The sequence below is a fragment of the Pelodiscus sinensis genome, chromosome 4, assembly GCF_049634645.1.
Source record: "Pelodiscus sinensis isolate JC-2024 chromosome 4, ASM4963464v1, whole genome shotgun sequence".
Classification (NCBI taxonomy): domain Eukaryota; kingdom Metazoa; phylum Chordata; order Testudines; family Trionychidae; genus Pelodiscus; species Pelodiscus sinensis.
In genome coordinates, this window is record NC_134714.1 from 73,107,455 (window position 1) to 73,134,914 (window position 27,460).

The window sequence follows — 27,460 nt, forward strand, 5'->3', positions numbered from 1 at the left end:
AGTATAAATAGAACGAAAGTTGGAGAGAGACAAAACAGGACTTCTCCCAGGAGCTTAATTAAGAACCTCCAAAAGGAGACTTCTAGTACTGCCTTGCTGCCTAGTTGTTGCACTGTATGACAATGTATACCAGCACCACTCTGGTTTTGTAAGGGTTAATCACTCTGTTTGGGTGGAAGAGGCCCCGCACCTTCACCTCTGCTGGGCATGCCCCTGTTGGAACCAGCATATAAAAGGAAACAGGTCAGCTCAGTCTGGACCGACTGCTGAAGAGGAAGGAGGCGTACTGTAGGTTCCTTTGGAAAATCCATCTGCACTCCAGGACACAGGGGTCAGCCACATGGTGATGACCCATGACCTCCAGGCTTGGATCACCACACAGGGAGGAGCGACTAACAACCTGGTGATGGCAAGCTGCAAAGAAATGAGTAAGAAGTGATTCAGGGAAACTCTCCGGGGAGTCGCTAATACAACTGGAGACTAGCTTAGAATGTTTCAGCAGGATCCCTGCTATGCAGGGTTGGGACTGAAAACAATCACAGTTGGTTTTAATTTAAAACTAGTAACTCACTTCACTGTATAGAATAAGTGACATTAATAGCTCCAGTTTAACCTTTAAGTCCTATCTCAATTTAGATGGTGATCAAATGACCATATTACAGAGGAAGCAACAAAAGCAGGTTGAAAAACCCCAAACAGAATTTTTATTCCAGAAATAAATCACATTAGTGGTGGTTTTTTGCTTGTTTGTTTTAGCAATGGTGGTTAAGAGATTTTCATTTTTTTTCTGGGACTTTTGGTTTTCAGACTTCTTTGTCATTCTGAAGTATTTATGCAAACATTACATAAATATACTTTTTTTAACATTGGAAATATACAACAAATGGTCTGGTAGCACTTTATAGACTAACGAAACATGTAGATGGTATCATGAGTTTTCGTGGGCACAGCCCACTTCTTCAGATGACCAGACTCTCCAGTCATCTGAAGTGGGCTGTGCCCACGAAAGCTCATGATACCATCTACATGTTTTGTTAGTCTATAAAGTGCTACCAGACCATTTGTTGTTTTTGTCTGTAAGGGTATGTCTACACTACAGTGTTAATTCAAGTTAACTTAATTCAAAATAGTTAATTCGAATTAAGCTAATTCGAAATAACGCATCTATACAAAAAACTATTTTGAAATAGCGTTTTGCTATTTCGAAATAGTGCGTCCACACTGAGTGGACCCTGAACTGAAGTTAAGGCTGGCCGGAACCCAGTGCCGGCAGGGCATCAGGTTAGGACTTAGTGTGTGGGGCTGCTGCCCCAGGCTAACTGAGCTCCGTGCTTAAAGGGACCCTACCCCCACCCTTGACAGACAGTTCTCATGGTTCCCCGCTTGTTTGTCTACCTCGATGAGGGTCAGCAAATCAGTCCTGTCTTGGAGTGCCCTCACTCGGGACACCACAGCACTCGGCCACATGGAGCCAGAGCTGCCCCTGGGCATGCCGGTGCATCTTGTGGGGTTGTTGCCATCTGCCCGGCTGCACTTGCTGCAGGCTGCCATCTGGGGGGAGGGAAAGGGGTTGGGGCGCTGTCAGGATCCAAGATTCCCTGCGGGAGAGCATCCACGCCTCAGAGCCCTCAGAGCCTCCCCGGTCCTCCCCACCAGGGGCTCGTGCCCCATTCCTCCCTCATGTCCTTCCACTTACCCCTCCCTAGCCCCCCTTCCTGATGTCAAATAAAGAACACTTTTTTTTCAAAAACAGAAACTGGGTTTATTCAACAAAACTGGGGGAGATGAACCTCTGGGGAGACTGGGGAAAGGAGGCGGGAGATGGGAGGAGAGAGGATGGGATAGGGGAGGGGGAAAACTGGGAGGAGGAATCTGGAAGGGGGAAGCAAGGGGAAGAAGGGGAAGGAGAAGCTCAGCGCTCGGGGTGGGAGTCTCATCGGGCCACGTCTCCCAGCACGGCGGCTGTGGGGGCCTCGGCATCCCCAGGGGCATGGGGAGGAGGGTGTGGAGGTTGAGGAGGAGGTTGAAGAGGGAGAGGCGGGAAGGGGGGGGAAGAAGTGGGAGGAGGAACGGTAGCTAGAGGGGCAGCAGGCACTGGAGCAGCACGAGGCAGCACGCTCTGCACCAGGGTCTGCAGATGGGTAATAGATGGCATGACCCGGGGCAAGCAGCTCTCTCTGGAACTCCTGTTCTTCCTGTGCTCACTGCTCCATGATGCAGGTCAGGGCTCGCAGGGCCCCCAGCTGCTGCTCTTGGTACCCCTGCCGTGTTGCGGTCATGCTGTGGAGCCCTCGGGTGCAGGAGCATATCCCGGGTGGGGTGCTGCACCTTGAACGTGCAGCTGGTGTGGCTGTGGAGAAAGAAGAGAAGTGATCAATTCTCCCTGGGGACACAGTGGGTGAAGCCCAGTCCTCCTCTGCAAGGTGAGGATGACCGTGCCCTGCACCATCAAAGTCGCTGTGCTTACACAGAAGCCATGGTCGGAATGTCCAGCTATCCCCGGGAGTGGGAGATGCCCCAAGACCGCACCCATGCGCCTGTGCTGTATATAGGGTGGGTAAGGTGGCGGGAGGAGATGTTAGAGAGGGCTTGTGAAGGGAAGGCGTCCTGCTGTGTCCCGCCCTGGGGTCAGGAGCATCTCAGGTCTCTTCATACATGCATGTGGCTATCAGGCCACAGCCCCTGCGTGGCACGCGGCTGGAGCCACCTGTCCAGCGGTGGAACAGCACGTGTTCGCATGTGCACAGGTTGCTGTGTGATCCGTGGTAAGCAAGGCCCATGCGCGTGGTCCCTGGTCTCTTTCCGCCCCCCCTCTCCCCCCGCCCCGCCTCCGGGAAGGGGACAGTGATGGCACTTACATGGTGTGGCCTCCCCAGACGACCCTGGTGACTCCGGTGCTGGGACAGCTCGTGAGTCCGGACGGTGTGGCACCCTCCATGGTGGCTCCTCCTCTGCACCCTGGTCAGGGCCCTCTGGTCCCGGCTTGCTGACTCCTGGGGTGGCATGGACTGTCCCGCCCCCCAGGATGCGGCCCAGTGTCTGCCCCTGCCCCGAGTGGCCCTGCCACAGCTCTTTAATTTTCAGGCGCACCTGCTCCTGGGTATGCCTGTGGCTTTTCTGGGCCATGGTGGCAGCTATGCGGCCGTAGATGGCCGCCTTCCTCCATCTAGTGCAGAGATCATGGACATTGGGGGCCTGCCCCCAAACCTCAATGAGGTCCATGATGATCTCACTAGTCCAGGAGGGAGAGCAGCATCTACAACCCCTGGCTGGCTCGTGGGCGCTGGGGAACTGGGCGGGGGACGGCTGGCTGGCACTGGCTGCCCGGCTCATTGTGGGGCCACTGGGTCAGGGACAGCAACTGCTGGCAGGCCTGGATCTGGAACGTCAGTCTGGTCAGAGTCTATCCCGTTAAGGGCTACGGGGTTGGGGGAGAGGAGAGGAGTTTTCCTGGTTTGGCCCAGAGTGGCCACCAGGGGAAACTGAGAAGGGCTGGAGGCCAGCTAATTCGAATTAAGTGTCTACACAGCACTTATTTCGAATTAGCTATTTCGAATTTGGCATTACTCCTCATAGAATCAGGTTTACCAAATTTGAATTAAGCACTCCGCTATTTCGAATTAAATTCGAAATAGCGGTTTGCATGTATAGATGCAATTAAATTTAATAACTGCTGTTATTTCGAATTAACTTTGCAGTGTAGACATACCCTAACAGACTAACTCAGCTACCCAGTGAAGCTATAGGAAATATACTTTCTCTACTTTTACTCAGGGAATATAAACTTTAATTATTATGTAATGTGCTAGAAAAGAAAAGTGATAAGGACAACAACGTTTTTATTAAGCTTAATAAGAAAGTTCCCTTGAAGGAAAGGGAATGGATAGCCATCAGTAATGGGACAGTAATGTAATTAGTTGGCAAAAATACAAGAGGGGAAGTAGGTGGAGCTGCAAACTGTGTAAAGACTGGATTATCTGGAATCTAAACATTTCTGGACGATTATTAGGACATGATTATTAGAAAATGAGGCTTCATTCAAAACTGGCTTGCTCATCTTACCTTACAAAGTGGTGAATTCATTGGATTGTTCTTTTTATACCTACTAAAAGTGAAAGCTGTTGTTGACTACTACAAATTGGAGAGAACACATTACCTAACATCAGTGTACAAATATATTTGATTCAAGGTCCTAAGATGAAAGAGAATGTAATTAACAAGAAAAGAAGGGATTGAAGAAAACATAAATCTTTTAAAATAAAATGTGAACATTGCCCAGAAGGAAGCAAGACACAGATTAGCATAATTTGTTGGGGAAGCCACCATGCCTTACTAATCTCTAGAGTTTTTTGAGGAGGTCAACAAGCATGTGTACAAGGGGAATCTAGTGGATATAGTATACTTAGATTTCCAGAAAGCCTTTGAAAAGGTCCCTCACTACAGGCTCTTAAGTAAAGTTAGATGTCATGGGATATGAGCAAAAGTCCACCCATGGATTGATAACTGGTTAAAAGACAGGAAACAATGGGAATAAATGGTCAGTTTTCAGAATGGAGAGAAGTAACTAGTGGTGTTCCCCAAGGGTCTGTACTGGGACCAATCCTATTTAACCTATATATAAATGATCAGGAGAAAGGGGTAAACAGTGAGGTAGCAAAATTTGCAGATGATACTAAATTGCTCAAGAAAGTTAAGACCAAAGCAGACTGTGAAGAGTTTCAAAAGGATCTCACAAAACTAGGCGACTGGACAACAAAACGGCAAATGAATTTTAATGTTGCAGATGCAAAGTAATGCACATTGGAAAAAGAAAAGAGAATGTTAGGAATAATTTAAAAAGGTATAGAGAATAAGACAGAGAATATCTGCCTCTATATACATCTATGGTACACTGAATACAGATTTAGTGACATCTTAAAAAATATATATATTGGCACTGGAAAAGGTCCAGAAAAGGGCAACAAAATGATTAGGGGTTTGAAATGGGTGCCATCTGGAGATTAAAAAGACCAGGACTTTTCTGCTTGGAAAAGAGGCGAGTAAGGGAGGATATGATAGAGGTCTATAAAATTATGACAGGTATGGAAAAATGAATAAGGAAAAGTTATTTACTTGTTTCCATAACATAAGAACTAGGGGGTCACCAAATAAAATTAATAGGTAGGAGGTTTAAAACAAAAGGAAGTTTTTCTTCATGCAGTGCACAAACAAACTTGTGGAACTCCTTGCCAAAGTATGTCGTGAAGATCAGGACTTTAACAGGGGTCAAAAAAGAACTAGATAAGTTAATGGAGGTTATATCCATCAATAATTATTAGCTAAAATGGGTAGGAATGATGTCAGGGGCTGGAAATGGATGATAGGAGAGGGATCACTTGATGATTACCTGTTTCTGTTCACTCACTCTGGGGCATCTGGCATTGGCCACCGTCAGAAGACAGATACTGGGCTACACAGACCATTGATTTGACTCAGTATGGCCATTCTTATGTTAAGATAGGAAAAAATGTGCTCATCTCAAAAACTAGTTTTTTTGGATTCTTGATGATTGAATACATTATTCAGTATTCATAACTTGTTTATTGAATACAAGAGCAAAAAAAATAATGAATTTGATGATCACATAAGAAAGATGCATTTGATACCATTGCTGTTGCTGGGCTGCATTTAGAATGATAATTTAAAACTCCTTTTCCCTGACTTCTTGGGGCTCTTCAGCATCTACTTTGTGTTTCTAACACAAAAACGGAAAAACATGAAATACTGATCATGCAAGTAGAAAAAGTAAAAGGGAAAAGATTTGAACTTGAAAGCAAAGTTGCTATATTCTGTACAGATAAGAGCATAAAACTCACTGTGCCCCAAAATCAGCAGCTTAAGGAAGTGATTTAAGCTTTTGCCGTGTATATGCTCTTCGAAATTATAGATGGTAGATTAGAATCTATGAGATGTTGCAGGTGAAGAAACAGAGGAAAAACTAAAGGAATGAAAAACAATACTGACAAGTAATTCAAGATCATTGGTTAAAATAAATTATCCAATAATGGCTGCAAGTAGTCTCACAGGAAAAAATAATTCTTACTTAATGCTATTGCTTCGTCATATGAAAAGAATATTGTGTCTTAAGTTGTAAGTTGGTCAAAATGCCATCCAAGAACATAGAGATTATTATGATAAAGAGAACTTACTCAGCCAGTGAACGCAAAATGAAAAATTTGAGAAGCTGTATTAGTATTATCACTCTAAACTTTTAAGATATGGACATTCAGAACACAATTTAAACCTCATGAAGTAAGAAGAAACATCTAACACAGGTTCACAGTACATTACAAAACAGTTCAAAAATTCCTTTGTACCATCATAAGATTCTCAGTTGGCTGTTTGAAAAAAGAAGATTGATACCAGAGTTTGACAATTTTTTGGTGAAATTGTTGGAAATATTGACTCAACATGTACAATCAACTACTATAATTATGTAGAAATTTGCATGAAGCCCAAAGGAGTTTGTTCAAAACATAGTTTTCATTTTACACAAGAGATTATATAGGGACACACTATAATCTTATGAGTAACCAAAGGAAGTTTTAGGGGGCCTTGTCTTAGTATAAGATGATAACACTTCACCTGTAGTCTCAGTGAAAATCCAAATTGATTAACAACCAAGAACTAGACTAACATAGGGACAAAGATTTAGGGAAGTATGGGAGCTTTTGATGACGGTTTTAAAATAAATATGTGGAGCTCATTCAATCTATACTTAGTGCTGGATTGGAGGCACATTTTCAGAAAATGAGAAATTGCAAAAACTGAGAACATTTTTAATTTTAAAAATATTTATTTTTGAAGTATGTCTGACCACGTTATACAAGCATATACACTTTTTCAAAATAAGCTTATGAAAGGTTATACGCTTTTCCTTTTCCAACTAACCAACCAGGACTGTCAACAACATTACCCCATAATCCTAACATACCTTTCAAAACCCATTACTTCAGAGATTGCCTCTATATTAATCCATTATAGTTGCTATTATAATTGCTGAAGCTTGGTTCTTGATTGAGATGATCACATGATCTTTTGCTAGAACAGCTCAGTAAAGAGTTATTGAGACTCTGGTATGCAGGATAAAAATATACTTTTAAAGGGTATAATAAACAAGACTGGAGTTTGTAGTTAATAAAGAAATATATTACTCCCCACTCTTGGGGCAACTGTTTTCTATTTTAAATCAGAACTCCCATCAACATGTCAGGTGTGTAATTATGTGGGGTGTGAGTTGACTTCTGCTAAGATTTCTCTGTTTCACACTGCTATCCATGTATGTATGTGTTTATGATTCTCCATAATCTAAGAGAACTTCAAAAACAGGAATATAAAATGATACATATGTTAAACACTTGCAGATTAAAATAAACACATTCTAACAAATCAGATACATGTTACACATTAGAACCTATTGTTAACCCCACTAATGGGTGAGTCAGGAGCTCCCATATCAGCTCCAGTGAAATCTGCATGCTTGTTGCATAACGAGAAATCTACGCTTCAAAAGGTCATAATAATGAAAGTAGCAAGATACCAAGAAACACGAATAATCCCTAGAGAATAGGTAAGAACCATATAGTCTATTATATTCGGTACCCACCGATTTCTTGAAAATTTAGCATGATTCAAAAGAAGACTGGACATTTATATTGATAACAAGAATAGTTTGAAATTTTATGGTAAGGAATAAAAAACCCCTCCAAAAGCTTTGTATGGGAAATAAAAAATCATGTTTTTTAATCCAACCTCTAAATAATGGGGATTAAGAAATAGGTTTCCCTTTGGGCAAATTATTCCCAAACTGTTTATTACTGTGTTTTCTTGAACACTCCTTTGAAGCAGCTTGAACTGGTCACTACTGGAAATACAATACAGGAATAATTGGACCAATGATCTGATCTGGCACAGCAATTCTTATGTTCTAGAAAGTGCTCAATGATTTAGCCTGTCTCGAAAATACACTTGAATTTCTAGTAAGAAATGACAATTAAACATGGACTAAATTAAAGTAGTGGTCCTTTTTTGATGGGGATTTATTCCAACAAATTCCATATGGAAAAACCTGAATCTCATCATTTGATTCATATTTCCCTCTATATTTCTTATATAAACCTTTATCCCAGGAAGACTGTTTAATCGTGTGGATTTCGTTTCAGATCTGGCATACTGTGTTCGTTTCTTTTGCCATATATTCTTTTAACTACTTAGATTTCATTGGGAAGCTCTCATTAATATAACAATTTCTCTTTAGGCCTTTTATTAGCCCCTTGTGCTCTGTGTGTTTGTGTATGCGAGTGTGAACATCCCTGCTTCACAATCTTCTCTAAAGGTACAAAGTGTGAGAATTGGGTCCACACAGTTTCCCTCTCCTATCTTGTGCATTGCTCCTCTGTCCTGGATATTACCATGTAATACCCTTCCAGGCTTTACTTTAATAAGATCATCTTATAAGTGACAATTCATTCTGGAAACCAAATAGTCAAGCAAAGCTGAAGGTTTCACTGAACTTAGTTTTAAGAGCAATGAACTGCATAGCAAAGTCTACCATATTCTGCCTCCAAAATTCTATTACAGTTTATAAAATGTCAAACATGTTAACTCAAGACATGAATGGCTATAGGAATTGTCCAATTTGCTGGAATTGTCAGACATCTGCAGTCATTTTAGCAACAAGAATAATTTCCAAGAATCATTATCGATTAGATGAAAAGTATCATTACTATTTGCCATTTGCTACACATCAATTAATGTGTTTGTAATCAGGTACATCAAAAAAAGAACTTTGTGGTATGAACAACACTAGCTGAACATAAATGGAGAACTCTCTGGCAGAAAGCAATCATGATCATTACTGGCCTTACAACCAGTCCATTCCTTTAGGGTCCAAAGCACTGTTTTTAAAGTCTAATACAAATCACACATAAACAGAGTTCACTTGAATAAATTAAATCAAGGAATAATCTGCAAGAATTGAATAATACCCCCAAAAGGTTGGCATTAAAACTTTCTTTCTAGTCAAATTGGAGTTGTTTTTCAAATATCAGGCAGCAAGTATCCAAGTTAAAACAAAACAAGTTGGCTTGAAAGTGTTTTCAATTTATCTGTATTATACTGGGGCAAAGAGCTGCCCCAGCCCAGGCTAGAAATGTGCACACATGCTTTTGCTGAAAGTACTCTGTTAGTTTAATCCTGCTACTCAGTGGAAGAGTCATCTGTACTATTCAGGAAGTGAACAGAGAATTGTAAAGGGTTAACATTCTCATGCTTATGATCAATATTGCAGTAGGTAAGAAGACAAATGTTTTCATGTACGTAATACGCTTCCCTGTTGGCCAATAGAAGCTGCAGCAATGGTTCAATACAAGAGTTGCAAAATCACAATAAGATGTTTAGTAACCTATTGCTGTAAAACTATGTAACAATACACGTAAGACTGTACTACACTATTTTTCATTCATTTGTCATTTACAACAATGTAAATTTGCATGCACGCCTACCTTCAACAGTGGAAGGGAACTACTAATCAGATTACACACCCAACAGTGTGAGATGGCAAGGCATTGTACTTACTTTTGGTGTTGGACAGGATGCAGTAGAGAGACGAGAAGTGGCCTGGGCACGAGGAGATTCTGAAGGGGTAGTACTGAGGGAGGCTGTGTCTCGTGGGAGCACCTGAACACCACGAGAAATGATGGAGTCTGGAATCTGAACAGGACAAGAGATGCAGTCAACAATCCAAAATATATTATACTTCAAAATGACTCAAAATCTTACATATGAATCCAAAACTGCTTGAAATACCCCATCTCTCTTCACCCAATCTTCTTCAGAATTCCATTCTGCAAGCGATAGCGCTCCCCCTTTGGTAGTTCCAAAACAATCCATCAGCAAATACAAGGTCAGATTCTAATTGCAGATGCACAGAACATACCACAATTTGTCTTGAAAAATCCACAATTGCATTTAGATACACAATATAAACAAATAAACAACCAATTCAACGTGGGAGGGAACTAAAACGGTCAGAGGACTGGCAAAAGATATGGAACTTTTTGCCTCCAGGACTAAGGTTCAAGTCCAACAAAAGCCAATATTGACCAAAATATTACCGCCACACTATGGTTCTTTCATGGCCTGTCTAAAAGGAGTTAGACTCCTACTTCAGTTCCTAGTGGACTGCTGTCCTAATCATGAAACCAATACCACACATAGCATTAATTGATACCTCTGATGACAATCTAAGAAGAGAAGTCAAGGACTGAATACATATTCTTTCTTATTCCATTCAGTGAAGCTATTGTTTCTTCTTAAAAAAATAAGTTAATTTTGTGTTGATGAAAGATGCTGAGTTTATAGCTCTGGAACCTGAAGTCCTATATTAATCCAGACAGATTCAGCAACGGCAGCCGCACAACAGATTTATTTTTGCTGTGCCTTGGTCTTTTGTTTTCCATATGCCATTTTATCTTCTCAATGAACATTTCACATTCTAATGGATCAAGCCAGTATCCTGTTTTCAATTTCCAAAAGAATAATCACCAGTTTCCACTAGCCAGTGTACAAGACCTATGATTAACCAAAGGCCAACATGAAGATGCTTTCATGGTGGACACAGGTGAGAGCAAGGGATAAAGCCTTGTTGAGAAGTCACATCTCTACCTGCAAGACCTGTGAAAGAGGTGGGTACTGGAAAGCTTAGCAAGATGCTGGCATCTGGATCCTACTCAAATATGTTTTTAATTAGCTTCTGGAGACTAGAGGATGCAAGGAAGCCATGTATATCTCCTTCATAGCAGTTCTTGACATAAAAGTCATGAGTTTGGAGGAAGAGTGGAAGCAGAGCAGGGTTAGGCCAGAGGAACAGAAACAGATGGACTGGGGGCAAGAAGGGCCTGGCCAGGGTATTCTTATTGTCCTGATGATTTTACACCTAAAATGGAAGATACAGGCCACTGAAATAGGAGCATAATTTGGATAGCCCTGAAGCTTATCTTAGCCTGAACAATGGACCTTAATAGGGGAGGCATAAACTGCCTCCTCTTAGTCCCTGTGCAGATTCATAAACCTAGATCTCTCTGCTCCTCAGGCTTACCATGTTCTTGATAACCTGCTTGACTGTTGCAAGGATAGGGAGTTGTTCATGAATGTATCCCTTCTCTCCTTTCCTGCTTTCTGTAAAGGAAAAGTTTTCTCCTACTCTGCCCTTCCACCAGCCATCTTGCATCTTCATGGATGAGTTTTTTTGTTTATGCATCTCTGCTACTCTCCTCCTTTCCTAGCAACCTGGATATTAAATATATGAATTTGTGTATGGTGTGATGGTCCCCCAGCTTCATTCTTAGTGTCCTATAATGATCAGCTTGAGTGCCTTCTTTTCTGTTGCTCATAATTTTCCCAGTCATCAGGGTGAAATTGAGATAATTCTGGACAGTTTCACTGCTGAATTTAGCATTATGAATTGGTGAAACTGACCAATTGAGTTAATTTCATTTTGCTGGCATTTGAGAAAGCTATAAGCAGCTAAAGATGCACTGGAACCATCTATCTGCACACTGAGAAAGACATTAATGCATCTATTCATATTCAGAAGATTATTGTCACAGCCCAAATGACAAGAAATCTAATTAAAAATACCAAATAAAATAGATTCAGTGTAAACTGATGTCTGCGGACCCACAATTCAGGGAAAGCTTTCCCATTAGAAAGAAGTGGAGTAGTGAGTTTTTCAAACCCTAAGGTAGGAAAAAGGCCAGTGGGCCCAGGAACTACTTTTCATTGTCCTCAAAACCATTTTTAGATCATTTCTTAGACACACACTTTTTGGAAAGAGATGTTATTTGTAATTAAAAACCAGATTGCCAAATGTGCAAATAGTCTACATAGCAATCATATGGACATTACTAAACAAATTGCCTGAAAAGTTAAAGATACATCACCTCTCTGATAGTGATACAATCTTGATAATCAGATGTATGGGATCAAAGAGTAAGCAATAATTTGTTAAGGAAATATATTAATGGCAGAGGGAACAAAACACTACAACACAATGTAGTTGAAATGCTAAATAAAACCCAGGATGCCTCAGAGGAATTTTGTGATTGTGGGACACTTTAATATCCTAAATTTTGCTTAGAATGCTTGTTAGAGAGGAAACGTTTGTTAAAGGGTCATATTGGAAGGTGAACTGTCAAGCTAGAGGAAGATTACTAGTCGAGTTCCTCAGGGACTGGGATTGGCTTTGAGCCCCTTCTTATTTCACATTTTCATTCATGATCTTGGCCCAAAAAATGAGTCTACACTAATGAAATCTGCAGATGGCACAAAGTTGGGAGGTAGTTCCAATATTGTGGACGACTAGAGTTATAGAAGAAGCTTTGCATGACCTTGAAAAACTAGAAAAAAAATGGGATGAAATATAATAATGCAAAGTGCATGGTCAAGGACTAACAACAAGAATTACTGGTGTAAGATGGGGACACAGTTGGAAGCAACACAGGAGAAGAAAGACTTGGCGTATTGGTCTGTCACAGGAGAATTATGAGTTGCAAATGTGATGCAGTCATGAAAAAGGCCTAATGTGATCCTATGATGAGGTATTTCCAGTAGAGATAGGGAGGTATTATTACTATTATACAAATCACTGCTGAGACCTCATTTGGAATACCATGTGCAGTTCTGGTCTCCCATGTTTAAAAGAGATGAATTAAGATTGTGTGGCAGGGTAACCCCACTTGTGGGTCCCAGTACCTTGCTCAGTCCTTTCTCAGGCAGTCTCAATCCTGCGCTATTAGCCCTTGGTAGGGTTCAAGCTCTGGTCCCTCAGCCACATAGGCACTGGGGCCAGTGCCCCGGGGTCAGCCTGGGCTGCAAGAACAGTCCTTTCCAGTTTCCAGCTGGACTCTCAGGCTGCCAGGAGAAGGAGGGCCTTAAACCCCTATTTGGGGCTCCTCACCCCCACTTTGCTATCTCTGGCAATGTTGATGTTACCTGTCTTAGTCTGCTCTGGTCTCCTCACTCCACATCCTCTCTCTCTCTCTCCCACTCCCTGCAAGGAGGGCTTCCTTTAAAAGGCTCCATGGCAGCCTCGGGTGAGATCAGCTGGCTCTGACTGATTTACAGCCGCCGTTTCCTTTGCTCCTGATTGACCAGGGCTGTTGCTGCCTTAGAGCTGACTTTCTCTCTATCTGCTGTAGTCCTCCAACCTGACCCTGTCACAATTGGAACAGGTACAGAAGCAGGCTACTGTGATTGCTTTCTAGAAATACATCAGAGTGACAAAGACCAGGGAGAGAGAGCAGTTATTTAAGTTAAGAGCCAATGCTGGCACAAGAACAAATGGACACAAACTGGCTATCAATCAGTATAGGCTTGAAATTAGATGAAGGTTTCTAACTATCAGAGAAGTGAAATTCTGGAACAGCCTTCCAAGGGGAATAGTGAGGGCAGGAAACCTAATGTGTTTCAAGACTAGGCTTGATAAACTTATGGCAGAGATGGAAAAATGAGATTGCTTACCATGGCAGATGGGCCCATCTACAACTGTTGTTAGCAAATATCTCCAAAAGCTGGAGATAGGACACTAGTTGGGGAAAGCTCTCAGTTACTACAGAGAATTATTTCCTGAGTGGCTGAGTAGTGGGTCTTGCCCATGCTTAGGGTCTAATTGAGCACCATATACAGTGTCAGTAAGGAATTTTCCACCATGCCAAACTGACAGACACTGGTAAGTTATTGCCTTCCTCTGCAGTGTGGGGCCTGGCTCACTTACTGGTTTGAACTTGAGTACATTGTGGATTCTCTGTAATTTGATGTCTTTAAATCAAGATTTGAAGACTTCAGTAACTCAGCCAGAGGTTGTGGGTCTATTACAGGAGAGGATAGGTGATGTTCTGTGGATTGCCATGTGTAGGAAGTCAGACTTGAGGATCACGATAGCCCCTTCTGCCCTTAAGATCTATGAATCTACATGCTATTACTTTAGTTACTCTGTCTTCTCCATCCTGACCCATTTTGTTTCTCTCATTTCTTATCATTAGAGTCCAAAATCACTGGGACATATATGTTTGCACAGCACCTAGTAACAATAGGATACTGATCTTGTTAGCCTCTAGCACTACTGCAATATAATGTTAACTAATACTAAATTATTCTTTATTATTATTACTATTATTTATGTGGCATCCAAATTATGCAGGATACTTTACAGATGTAGAATAAGGCCCCTGCTCCAAAAATCATATAATTAACTGAAAATATTGCAGCAAAATATAGTCAAAGTAGTAGAGGAAAGAAGAAAACAATTGACAAAGGGACACAGAGAGAAAGAAGGAATATATGCCATGCCAGAAATTAAATGCTGAAGTGGAAGATATGAGGAAGGTATAGAAAAAATACTTGTGAAAGGGAATATGAGGGGATGAAAATGAAATAGTAGTGGTGTGGGTAAGTAGAAAATGAGATGCTGGGCAGTGGAAAGGTTTTGAAATTGTGGTGGTGAATTATTGTACTGAAGAATTATTTTGAGAGAAAGGGAAATTAAAAATAAATTCAACTGCAATAGTATGGAGAGTCAAAATTGGTTAATTGTGAAAGAGTAGAAAAGAATTTAAGTGAAGCACTGTGAAATGATTAATTGGAGAGTGGTTCTCCCCCTAGTTGGGGGAAAACTCTACCCTTTTCCCTTATCCTTTCTCTCTCTTTCTTCTCCTTTCCATGCATTCATCACTATCCATCATTTTATTATGTAATTTTATTCTGAAGGACATCTTTTTGTCTGACATCACCTTTTCTGGAAGTAGTTTTATAGCTATCTTCTTACAATATCTCTTGTGAATTTCAAGATCAAAGAACCACGCGAAGACAAAAGAGGGAAAAAGGCAAAAGCAAAAAGCTCTTGAGCCTCTTTCCTCTAAGATGATCTGAGGCGAGACTGACAATACTAGGAAGTATTTGTCAAGTACATAAACTACTGAGGGCAATTGTCATGACTGTCCAAAATGAACAACAAAAGAGAAGAAGCATTTTGTAGACACAAAAGATGAAAGATATACACACTAAAAAAAAGTTCTTATAAAATAGCCAATTCCTCTCCTGACCCATGAAGATCAAATTAAGGGAGATTGGGAGATGATGACATCATGAGAGCTTAAAATAAAATAACCCAAAACTCTAGGTCTAAGATTAGGTGACAATTTGTTAGTGTATTGCGGAGAGAGGCTGAATTCATTGTTTTAATAATAATGAAGTATGTAAACTAGGGATAAGAATTATATAGATGCCTACTACAGTAGCATGAAGTAGAGGTGTCAGTACCCATAAAAGTTCATACATTGAACATAGGAATCATCATCTGCTGGGTCCTTTCCTCATTTCATAAATTACTTTTTTAAAATGTGTCATGTAATCTTTGAAATACACACACATGATTTTGATTACATTTGTCTCAGGGGAAACAAATAAAAAACTGAAAAACTAAGTGCAACACTGGGCAGCCTCTGCCAACAGAGCTAATGATAATCATATTCAGAGAATTTTTCCCAATAAGCAGCAGCTTGCTGTTTAATGAGGTATGAGCAGGTCTCTCCTGGTCCAAGTCTCTCCAAATAATTGTTTTTCTTTGGTTTTGCTAATCTGTAGCTATGGACACAATACATTATATTTTTCTGATGCCCATATTAGTTCATTCTTTAAATCTAGACTGAAAATTCTGGGGGTAAGAAAAACTGTAAATGATACTGCTAGACTCTTAACTATGGCCCTGCTAACTAAATTGTCAGACCAGTCAAATATCATAAATGGATTTGTCGTGTTACATCTTTCTTCACTTTTACCTGTTGTTCATTGAAATTCGACAATATCTATAATAAAAGTCCTTTTTAGTCTGAATATTTTTTATCCTGCCCCTACGTAGTGGGAAATTCTGACTCTAAACAGAAAACATCAGAATTTAATAAAAACTATAAATGATTAAAGCATAAACAAACAAAATATGAACGGCTAATAATAATGACAAACTCATTTGTCATCATATACTCATCAATGAAAAAAAAATATTTAAAGAAGTAATACAACTTGATGGGAAAAAAGCCACCAAAGTTCTAAGACTCTAAAGCAATAATTTTAAGGGATTATTTTAATTAGATTGGATAATTTATTAAATATATGTGATGATGAAATAGACACAGGTTTCATAGCAATGAACATCTTGGCATCCAGATGATGACACTCATTGACACAACCCACAATATCTTAATCCTCAATTGAATATTTTTTTAAATTTTGGCTATAGTTCAGATCTTATTAAACTCTGTGTCCCTGACAGAATAGGCTCAGTGGTTTTTCATATATTTATTTTTTTTTTAAAGCACCACTGTATGTCTGCTAGAATAAAACAAACATCACCTTCTCTTTACAGGCTAGGAGAGGAGGCAGGCAGTATACTTGCAGATACTATTAATGCAAAAGCCTCTTGTAGGTGTGTCTTACCGGTTCTCCTGCACTGCCTGCTGCGTGATGGGAATAACAGATGAGACCCGGGATGGGCTGTTCACCTTTTGCCATGATAACAGCAGAACTGGTGTAGGATGGATGCTTCTAATGTACAATACATAACAGCTATGAATACAGTGACAGGAAAACATGAAACTATACAAGCAAAATGACTGAGAGGGAACAAGTGTGAATAAAGGTGGGACACTGAAATGCCAAATGCTTAGAAACTTATATGAGCACAGTCAGTTTAGATCTCAGGTATTTTCCACCCTTAAAATACTGCACTAAATACTTAAGCCTTTGACCATTTCAAAAGAACTAGTTGATTTAATTAGATATTACATTTAAATTAATGTAACAAATTAACAAGAATAGCAACTTGCTGTTGATTAGTTATATCACTTTTTGTCCTATTCCTGCAAACCTGTATGTAATCAAGATTTTTGGTTCATGAGAAAATTATGTTAGATTGGAGATACCATGGAAACATTCATCATTCCTTAGCTTCATCTTTTGGGAGCAGGAATGCTGCTATTGTATTTAAAAAAAAAAGTGGTATAATGTTATTTTAAGTAAATCAAAAAGACAGTAACTGCAAAACAGCAGCTTAGTTGTAGGATTGATAAACTTAAATAACCTTTTGCAAGCCTCTAGGAAAGCACAAACCTTAAATATGTATAAATTGAAGGCATGACACAAGGGTAAAAGATACAATGCTGCAACTAAAACAATATTATTGATGTGGAAAAACAAAATTATAGAGAAAATAGCATTTAACTAGTTTTTGTATATTGAAATAATACATTTTTCAAAGTACTATTTGAACAAATTATTGCAAATCATTTTTCTTTTACACTCCAAATTTTCTAATTCTAGACTTGATAACATTTGCCTAATCAAACTGGCTATTTGCTGAAGCAGAATTCCACGTCACTATGCCCCCAGAATACAGATGTATATGGGGAGACCACCAGTAGCCTGGGTAGATTAGCAGCTATTCTACTACCTTCCTGCCATATTTTTCTATCTGTTTCGGAAAAATCAATATTGTCCTTTTAAACAGAATGTTGTGAGAGCAGGAAATGAAGCAACACTGACTGGAGGTAATACAGTCAGGGAGAACAGATGTTTGAGTAAAAAAACCAAACCAAACCCAGAACTTCAGAAAATGGTATTGTAAAGTCCACATACTCATTAAGATTATAGCCAGGTATGATTGCTGTTATAACTACCGAAACAAGGCTTGCATATTGTTGTGGAGCTGGATGGTACTGATTTCTAGACAATGTATTTTAAATGGATTTCAAATCCATCCAAACATACTCAAATGCAACTGGATGTTGATAGAAAGTACCTGAGATAGAAACCTAAGTGCCCCTTATGCATATGACCCAGACTCACCTTAGCTGCTATGGCTGCAGCAGTTATATGTGAAGAGGAACTGTCCTCTGTTGAGGCAACTCCACTATCCTTCTTCTCTTCCTCCTCTTCCTCGCACTGTACACCTTTGTCTTCTGTCTGTTTGTGTGGGCTGGTGGTTGGAGGAGGAGAAAGAGGAGGTGGTGGTGAAGGTAGGTCTTCAAGTTCGTCGTGTACCTCCTTTACTTTTACTATGGCATCCCGCAAAAGATCAATGGCATGAGGTAGGGCTGGCAGTATAAACTGAAAACATTCCTATGTACAAAAAGAGAAATGAAAATGAAAAGTTATCTGCAAAGGAAAATAGGGATTTGAGACTTCACCGTCATTAAGGAGTATTCGGGGTTTGTATCAGATTTTCCATCTGACAACAAAATAACACTCAGTTGTTGATGAGAGGAGAAATAAGCCAAAATCTAATAGATTAATTCAAGGTGAATTTGGTGCTATATAGTATTATTATTCATAAACAAGAATACAAAGTTGTACAACAGTTAAAGCCGCAAAAAATTAACCAACCAATATTACAAACATAAATATCTAGGAAAGCAACAGTTAAGTCCCATTGTACACCATCCAGTAACCAAACTACAACAGTATGCACAATAGAATGCACAATCATTGGTCAAACTATAGAACACATATCACAAATACCCTGTTTAATCAGGCATTCAAAAACAAAACAGCCTTTATCCTACTCCTGTGATGACTTTACACTCTTACTCTTCCCATTTTGTTCCTGTCATACATTAAGAAGGATTCTTCAACCCTTATTCACACCATTAGGGGTTTCCATAACCATGCTTTTATATGATAAGACACATTAGTTTTTATTTCTGGACTTTTCCTATGGGCTGGTAGAATAACAAACTATCATTAATGTCATCATAATTTCATATAACTCAGAATAATTTTACAGCTACCATATAAAATGTATCCAACCTCCCTTTGTTCTTTTTTTTGCTAAAAGATTGCAAGAAGTTTCCATTCTATGGATGGAGAAATTGAAAAACTGCAGAGACCCTGTAACTATACTTCTTGTACCTGTAATACCAGTCATAAGTGTGATACATTTCCACAACCCATATACAAACATTGCCAATTTATCAGGAATATTTTAATAACATTTAAAACAATCTCATAGCCATAGATCCACAGGATAAGTGCTATGGCTCAAGCTTTGGAACAGTCTCTAGGAGGAACCCTTTCAGGGTATGTCTACACTAGAGTTTTTTCTGGAAAAACAGACTATTTTCTGAAAAAAATTTGAATTACGTCCACACTGCAATCGCGTTCTTTCGAAAGAAAATCAAAAGAACAGAAGGGTTTTTCTGACATTGGTAATCCTCATTTTTCGAGGAGGAAGCCTTTTTCCGAAAGAGCTCTTTCGGAAAAAGGCGTGTGTGGATGGGGAAGAGGGAGTTCTTTCAAAAGAGGAAAGAGGAAAAAGCGCAGGTGCCCTGGTGGCCACTCCATCCATAGTAATCACAGCTTAAATGTGAGATAGTGTCCACTCAGTGTGGATGCTATCTTTCGAAAAAGCAGATCGCTTTTTTGACGCGCTTTGGCGTCTGGGTGTTCTCTTTCGGAAGAAATTATTCCAGAAGATTTCTTCCTGAAAAGCTTCTTCTGAAAGAAGCCTGCAATCTAGACATAGCCTCAATGTGCCAGGCCCCCAGTTCTCCTCCAGGTTAAGCCATGTGGCTTCACTACTGCATTAGACTGTATCTCTTGGCCTTTAGCATACCTGCTTCACACCATAACCTCTGTTCAACATGTCCAATTAAGACAGATTCCTGGTACAGACTGGTACACTCTTCGGGGATTAATGCACTTGAGCAAGCATTTGCAATGATGCTCAAACAGCTTTGTCAAAACAGTAGGGTTTATTAGTGAACTGGAACACAGCATAGGAAGTCATTAGGTTAGCACAGAAAACCGACAGTTAAAGCATAGACCATTCTGGTTTAACCATCCAAGATGTAATGAATTCCATCATTTAAGGTGTGTGTGTCTGAGGGTTGGTCTACACTACATAATTAGTTTAGTATAATTACATTGCTTACCAATGTGGAAAATCCATCTCCTGAATGATGTACTTATACTGACCACAACTGTCTATGTAGGCAGTTCTTCATATGAAGAAGTGGGCTGTACCCACGAAAGCTCATATCATCATCTACATGTTTTGTTAGTCTTTAAGATGCTGTTAGAGTACTTGTTGTTTTTTATGCTTTTTATGTAGATAAGTCTCCTGATGACATAGTTACTGCCTTTCATGGAGTGGGAGTTACTAAGCAAACAGAAGAGCTCTTTCCTATCAGATTCGAGAGTTTTTACCTGACACACTACAGTGGCACAGCTGCATGGGTGCAGTTGTGCTGATGTAAATCTGAAGTATAGACATGCTCCTAGCTTGACCTCCTCAGTCAGATTACAGGTGAGAACCCTAACTCTTTCTAGCAGCCAGCTCTTATCACTTCACACCTCCTACATTTTTGTTTTCAAGCTGGGGAATGTTGGTCAACTTCCCTGATGAAAGGTGAGGAAATCTACATCTTCCCAGTTGCTAGGTGTCATTGTTCTGACTTCGTATTCTCAGAAATTCCATTGATATGGGGATTAAGGACCAGATAACTATATTACATCCATTTCTTAGGCTTTGTCTACACTACAAAATCGAATCAACTTAAATTACACTGATGTACTGAAGTTTCATAGGGGTAGCCTTATTAGTCTGGATAAACTTAAAAAACAACAAATAGTCTTGCAGCACCTTAGAGACTAACAAAAAAAATTAGATAGTATCTGTAATGAACCTCCCCATGCTTTATGAAATGGACTTATGAACACAAACATGCATAACTTAAAGATGCTTTGCTCAAATTGCTTCATTTAACCTATCGATCTTAATGTCTTAATCTACTGGGTCTGTATACCTTATTTTGGTGTATGTATCTTTCTTGTGTGTAAAATTAGACATATGAAGTATGGAATGGTGTCCTAGCACTGCACTGTAGAACAGACTGAGGGTTGGGCCCAGTTGGCTGAAAGTGCCCCTCTCCCACGGCCTTGCCGGGCATACTCACAAGTGAGCCTGAGTATAAAAAGCCCTGAGGTAGCTCACTTGGAGCTGGCCATAGAGGGAGAAGGACCTGCTGAGCAAGCTCCAGAGCCAGAGGAGCAGACATAGTCCGACCCGACGCAGCAGCCACTGCAACCTCAGCAGCAAGCTCAGCTGCAGTGACAGCCATGGCCAAGGAGGCAGTTTGGAGGGACGGTGTGGGGCAGTAGGAAGAAATCTAGGGCGGGGCATAAAACCCTGAGTACTCAGCATATTGCGGTGGGATCCCCACTGAATAAGCAGTGATGAGAACCAATTTCAATAGGGTCCCCCTCCCCCTTCACCTTCCCACCTCTGCAGTGTTTGAGGACAAAGATAGTTTCCTTTGGGCCTGTGGACTAGGCCTTAGGGCAGTATTTTTCCCCAGTAGGGGGAAGAGTTACTGTGGACTAGGCCTCAGGGCCGTATTTACCCAGTACAGAGGGAAGTGCTGAGGTGGTTTCGGTCTCTAGACCATATTATCCCCTATAGAGGGGACTGCTAATTGGGACTCAGGTTTCTGATCTTCATTAACCCCTATCGAGGGGACTGTCAGCTGGACTCCGGCTTCTGAGCATTATTAAGTCCGATAGAGGGGGCCGCTATTTGGGGCTCTGGCGGACAGGCAGTAGATACCATGGGAGCAAAAGGGAGCTAAGACTTGGACTTCAGCCATTGGACCGTATGGACACTGATAAATAGGCCCGTGGGAGGCTTTGCCTGTGGGATCCCACTTGAGGGGAGCCCACCCATCGACAAATGGTTTATGTTTTTTAAATGTGTAAATAAAAGCTATCAAGAGTGTTTCCAAGGCTGGGAGCCCTCAGTGTATGAACAATCATATGCAAATAGCCTTTTCTCCTTATGTCTTAGCAGTGGTTGATCTTAGGAAGTCACATGACCTCCCTAACCAGTAGGAGGGCCAGGTAACTTCCCATGAAAGAAGGGAATCTTAGCAGGTCTTTGTCTGGCACACCCATGGGAATGAACCAAAGGCTCCAGGGAAAAGGAGACTTAAAAAGAGACTCCTACTCTGTTTGGAAGGCTTAGCTGGAAAAGGAACAGTTTTAGGGTGAGTTTGTAATAAGTTTGTACTGAGGATTTAGTGTTAGAATTAGCTCAGGGTTTTCTATTACTTTTGATTTGTAATATATTTTGCTCTGCTTGTTCTCACTTATAACCACTTACATCCTTCTGCTTGTACTTAATGAAATCACTTATTTACCTATCAATTCCAGGGTAAATAATTGTTACGTGGGGAGCAATCTGTGTGTACATTCCCACTTTCATTGTTAAAGGGGGCTTACCTAAATAATTATTTTGATCCCATTTGGGGGATCCCATTTGGTATCCCAGAAAGCTGAGCCCTAGACTTCATTTCCCTTAGATCTGAAGAGATTCAGTGTCTGTGCTGCTTCTCCAAGAGGGAGGGGGTATTGATCTCAGCTTGGTGCATTGGCTGGGGGAGACCACTCAAGCTGGCCCAGCAAGACTGGGCATGAGAAGCCCCAGAAAGCAGGAAGGTGAGTGGCAATAGCCTTGTCAGCACTCTGGGAAGCTCCTCCAAGCAGCCTTCTGTGACCGCTCCCCATCACAGTATCATGAGCGTTCATGGGCACAACGCACTTCTTCAGATGAATGGAGTTAAGGAGTCCAGGGGACAAATAAATAGCAGAGAAAAAGAGGGTACAGGGAGGGAAAGAAAAGGAAAAAATATTTTGTCACATGGTAAATGAGGCTGATGGAGTGGGTTCTAAGTTCTCTAAATACCCGGTGCTTGGCTTTTTATGTCATTAGAGTGTGGAATGTAGTGGGCCATCCAGTTAAGGTGTTTGTTTAAACCTCTATTGCAGATGTCTGCCACAACAATAAAACTGCTATTTCATGTCCACACTACGTTCTTTGTGTTGCTAGTATGCATCCACAGTAGTAGCACTTGCATCAATACAGAGAGCAGTGAACAGAGTGAGTAAGAGTGGGCTCTGCCCTGGCAGCTGATATAGAACATTGTTATAAGACTACCTGTGAAAATGTGTACTGTTTTATCGCAGATGAGGGGCAGGAAGTGATGACATGCATTATGGATCTCCAAAGCTCCAAGAGAATTAGATGGAGTTTGCCTCCTTAAGAGACCATTGTGCTGTATAGTGTGCTGAACGAGGTGTGCCCCCCCAGCCGATGAAGGATGTATTGGTAGTTACTGTTAATGTCAGTATACTTTGGAAGGGAACTCCGATGAAAACATTGCTGGGTCTTGTCCACCATTATAAGGATGTTTTGATTCCGTCTGGTATGAACAGCTGTTTGATTATAGAATGAAAGTATGGACTATATGCAGTTTTAGCCAGGTCTGGAGAGGCCTCATGTGAAACCAGGCATGTTGAACTACAAAAGGTAGTCTGTCCCTGCCATGTGCCATAACAACTGTAGGCAGAATCTGGCAGTTGTCTGTGGGTGGTTGTGTGTGGTAATATAAAGTTTGAGAGTGAGAGAAATTGGTGTTGAGGATGCTATCATTCCTGTGTGCAGTCGAGGTGAGTGCTGATAAACTCAAGCTGCTGAGTTGGAATTAGTGTGCATTTCAGGGGGCTGAGTTGCAGAACGAGATTGGTAAAATGGTTGATGGTACAGATGACTGCTTCTGTGGTCCATTTGTAAGTGGAACCCTTCAGGAGGCAGTCATCTAAGAAGGGGAATATGATGATTCATCACTTGTGGAGATGTGCTGCAACAACTGAGAGAACTTTGGAGAAGACTTAGGGGGTAACAGAAAGGCCAAAAGGGAGAACCTTGTATTGGAAGTGGTGGTTGCAAATTACGAAACAAAGAAATACTCTGTGGGAGTAATGTATGCTGATATGAAAATATGCACTTTGGAGGTCAAAGGTCAATAGCCAGTCTCCTTTCTCTAATGCCAGGGTTATGGTAGTAAGGAAAACAATGAAATGTGGTGTGTGAATAGATCTGTTCAGCTTGTGTAGATCCAAGATGGCCCACCATCCTCCTATTTTTTTCATCATGAGAAAATAGCATTAGTAAAACCCACTCTGCTTCTATTGTTGTGGCATGTACTCTATTGCCCCTAGTAACAGGAGGCGGTTTATTTCCTGCATAAGGGCAGCCTCATGAGATGTGTCCCTTAAGAGAGACAGGGAGGAGGGCTGGGAAGGCGGGACAGAAAGAAAGAGAAGGCAGTAGCCCTTTTGCACAATCTCTAGCACCCATTTGCCTAATGTGATGGTGGCTCAAAATGAATAGAAGGGTATGAGGAGGTCTCCAAATGGGGAGAAGGTGATAGTATGAGGCAGTGGAGAATTTGGGGCTATCTACAACCAATCATTCAAATGTTTGCCTGGATGTCAATGGCTGAGAACTGGATGACTGCTTTGGCAGCACCTACTCTGAAGCTGTTTGCATCTCTGGTTGCAATGTCTTTGAGGTTGCACAGAAGGCATGGTGTGGAAAGGTGTGACGGCGCGATGGGGTTCCCCCGTCTCCTGCACCCTGAAATGGCACAAACAGACTGCACCAGCCAGTGTAATAGAGGAAGTTTATTGCCTCTCCAGGATACAGCACAGCATAGATGTAATCTGGTCACAGAGCTGGGCTAGGATGCCTCAGGCCCCCTTGAGATGGGGGAGACTGGGCCCCTAAACTCCAGTCCCTTTCCCTAGGCTGTCTCCTCCATGCTTCCAGCCAGCAACCCACTAACTCTCTTCCAGCCCTGCCCCCCAGCCAGGGCAGCATTCCACCTTCCTTTGTTCCTCTTCATGGGGGGGTGTCTGGCCACTGGTTTGCATAGTGACTCATCCTGTTTTGCTGGGTCGTGGTACCCACGGCAGCCAGTGGGGGTTACCCCAGAGCCAGCAGCATAGAAACCAGCCAGGTACCCCCACTACGTCACAAAAGGCTGGTTAAATACCCTGCCCTTTTTTTTCTTATTCGCAGGCACGTAAATCCCAAGGGTTTTCAGTGAATCCCTGGAGTCTTTGAATATGTGGAGCACAGCATCAGTGGAGGCAGCAAAAAGCTTGGAGCCATCAAAGGGCAAATCCTCCACCATGCTCTGGATTTCCTTGGGGAAGCCTGACGAGTGGAGCCAAGAGGCCTGATGCATGACCACTACCATGGCGTGTGGCAGTATCCACAAAGTCTAATGCAGCCTGCAAAGCCTTTCTGGCAATAAGGGATTCCTCATTAAACACTGGCTTTGTATTGTTCTTTCTTTTTGTTTGACAGGTGATCAATAAAGGTTGAACAAATGGGCAAAAATATTCTGAGTGTATTTTGTCAGCAAGGTGGCATAGTTGGCAATTCATAGCTGTAGGATGGCTGATGAGTAGACCTTTATGACAAATAAATCAAGCCGTTTCCAATCGTTGTCATAGGGGGTGATATGAGCTGCATTTAGTTTGCCTGTCTGAATCACTGCATTGACCTCTAAGAAATTTGGGGTGGGATGTGTGAAGAGAATATCAGCTCTTTGCGATGTGACAGTATTTTTTTGCCCCATAGCATACATGAGGGATGGTGACAGGGATTTCCCAGATGGTTTTAGTAGGGTTCATTAATGGCATTCATTGGTAGTGCCAACTTAGCAGCAGGAGAGGCTTATGCTGAGTCTCTGGTAATTGTTCCAGAGAGATGTTTAGGGAATCAGCGACCCACTTACAGAGCTTCTAGAAGGCTTTAAAATAATCCTCCAAAGTGTGAGGGGTAGGCAGAATAGTATCATCTGGGAAAGAACATGAAATATGTGCCAGTACAGGGGAGTTGGTTTCTTCAAACTCTTCTATGATGTCTGTGCGCTCCTCTGGATCCAGCACTGAGGGGAGGGGGGTAAAAAGGGCTGGTGACCCTGTAGATCTTGGCACTGGAGTTGGTTGTTGATATGGCTGGGTATAGCGGCTTCCCGCTCGCCACAGCGCCACCTGCCGCCGAGTTGGGGAATTAGCACTGCTGGCAGGTGGCCGGATCCCTTTCAGGACACTGCCCTCCGGCAATGTCCACAACAGCCTGAGCTTCCCCCCCCCCCTTCCGGGGGAGATTGGGTTTATGATAGGCCGGTAGGCCTTCAGGAGACGGCTCCTCTGCCTCCTGCACAGTGGGAGACGTGCCTGCCTCCCTGCGTTACCACGCCTTACAAATAGTCCAGGTGGGCGAGTCTCTTCCCGGCCTTCCTTCAGGTCCAGGCCCAGAGGTAATCGTTCGCGCGCCCAGCCTTGCTTCAGGTCCGGGCCGTAGAGGAATAAGTCCACCCCTTTCTCAGTCTCTTATTCTACAGTTCTGGGCAGGGAAACGGTTCTAGTCCTGCCCCTTTAAGAGTCCCCGCCCGATGCACGGACAGTCCCAAACGCCCCTAAGGAAGCCCCGCGCTCACGAGCAGGGCAGGCAACAAATACAGTCTACAAGGCCCGGCTCCCGAGCCGGGCGGGCCAACCGATATCCAGCCAAACCCAGGCCCTAGCTCCGGGCGGGCAGCAAGCGGCAGCCAGGCCCTAAGGCAAGGCGAGGTTGCAGACAAACACCAGTCTGTAGACGCTCCTCACCCAGGAACGGGGCTGGTATGGCACCTGTAGCAGCGGTGAGGGGGAGACTGCCACCCAGTAAGGGGGTGGCGGGGGGGGGGGGGGGGGCGCAGGCCCTCCCGCCTCACTGTGCCCCGGCCCAGGGGCCCTGAATGCAGCCGTGCAGCTGCGACTAGCTCAGCAGGGCTCCGGCCCGTAACTTGCTGGCCACGGGCCGCTCTCGGCCGGGCTACCCCTGGGCCACTTCTCGTCTCCCCCTTCCCAGGTACCTGTAGCTCCAGCAGGTCCATCAGGAAGTCGAGGCGCTGTCGTCCCCGCAGTGTCCAGCCAGCCCGATCCAGGGTCAAGGGGTTGGCGCTCGGCAGAGTCCCACACGCTCGTCTGGCCCGGCGCTCCAGTACCCATCGGGGGTCCAGCTGGTCCACCAGGTCCTGCCCGTCCTCCAGGTCCATGGGAGGTTCTGCTGGAAGGCTTGGCCAGGCCTCAGTAGCCCAGGCCAGGAAGCCCTGGCCGGCCTCCGGGGAAGCAGCTGAGGGCAGCCTAGCCCAGGTCTTAGCCTCCCCAGGCAGGAGCTCCAGACAAGCCTCCAGCTCCTTCAGAGGCTGGGCCCTGACTGAGCTCCCTGGCAGCCTTCTTATAGTCCTAGCCCCGCCCTTTGACTTCCAGTCAGGTGAGGGGGCGGGGCTAGGCTGGGCCCAAAATGGCTCCCGGAGGGGTTCCTCCGCCTCCGGCTCAGTGGGGGACCACTCTACCCCCCTACACTGGGCTTGCTGCGCCCTATATAAACCCCAGGGATCATAATATGGCCAATTAGATGGCATGGGTAAAGGCAGGGGTATCCATGGGGGGGAGCGGAGGGGATACAGACCTCACC

General features: G+C 42.6%; 1 protein-coding gene across 18 annotated transcripts in view; it reads right to left on the minus strand.

The window, feature by feature from the left end:
* Positions 1–27,460, minus strand: part of GPHN (gephyrin) — a 535,888-nt gene that overhangs the window by 206,768 nt on the left and 301,660 nt on the right. For 11 of the 18 annotated variants that reach the window (XM_075927415.1, XM_075927409.1, XM_075927410.1 and 8 more), the window contains 3 exons: positions 17,938–18,210; positions 16,531–16,638; positions 9,616–9,750 (listed from right to left, as the gene is read on the minus strand). In XM_075927415.1, the coding sequence (XP_075783530.1) occupies positions 9,616–9,750; positions 16,531–16,638; positions 17,938–18,210 (516 nt within the window). The remainder of the gene's footprint in view (positions 1–9,615; positions 9,751–16,530; positions 16,639–17,937; positions 18,211–27,460) is intronic. The other 7 variants (XM_075927413.1, XM_075927416.1, XM_075927427.1 and 4 more) reach the window with 1 other exon arrangement.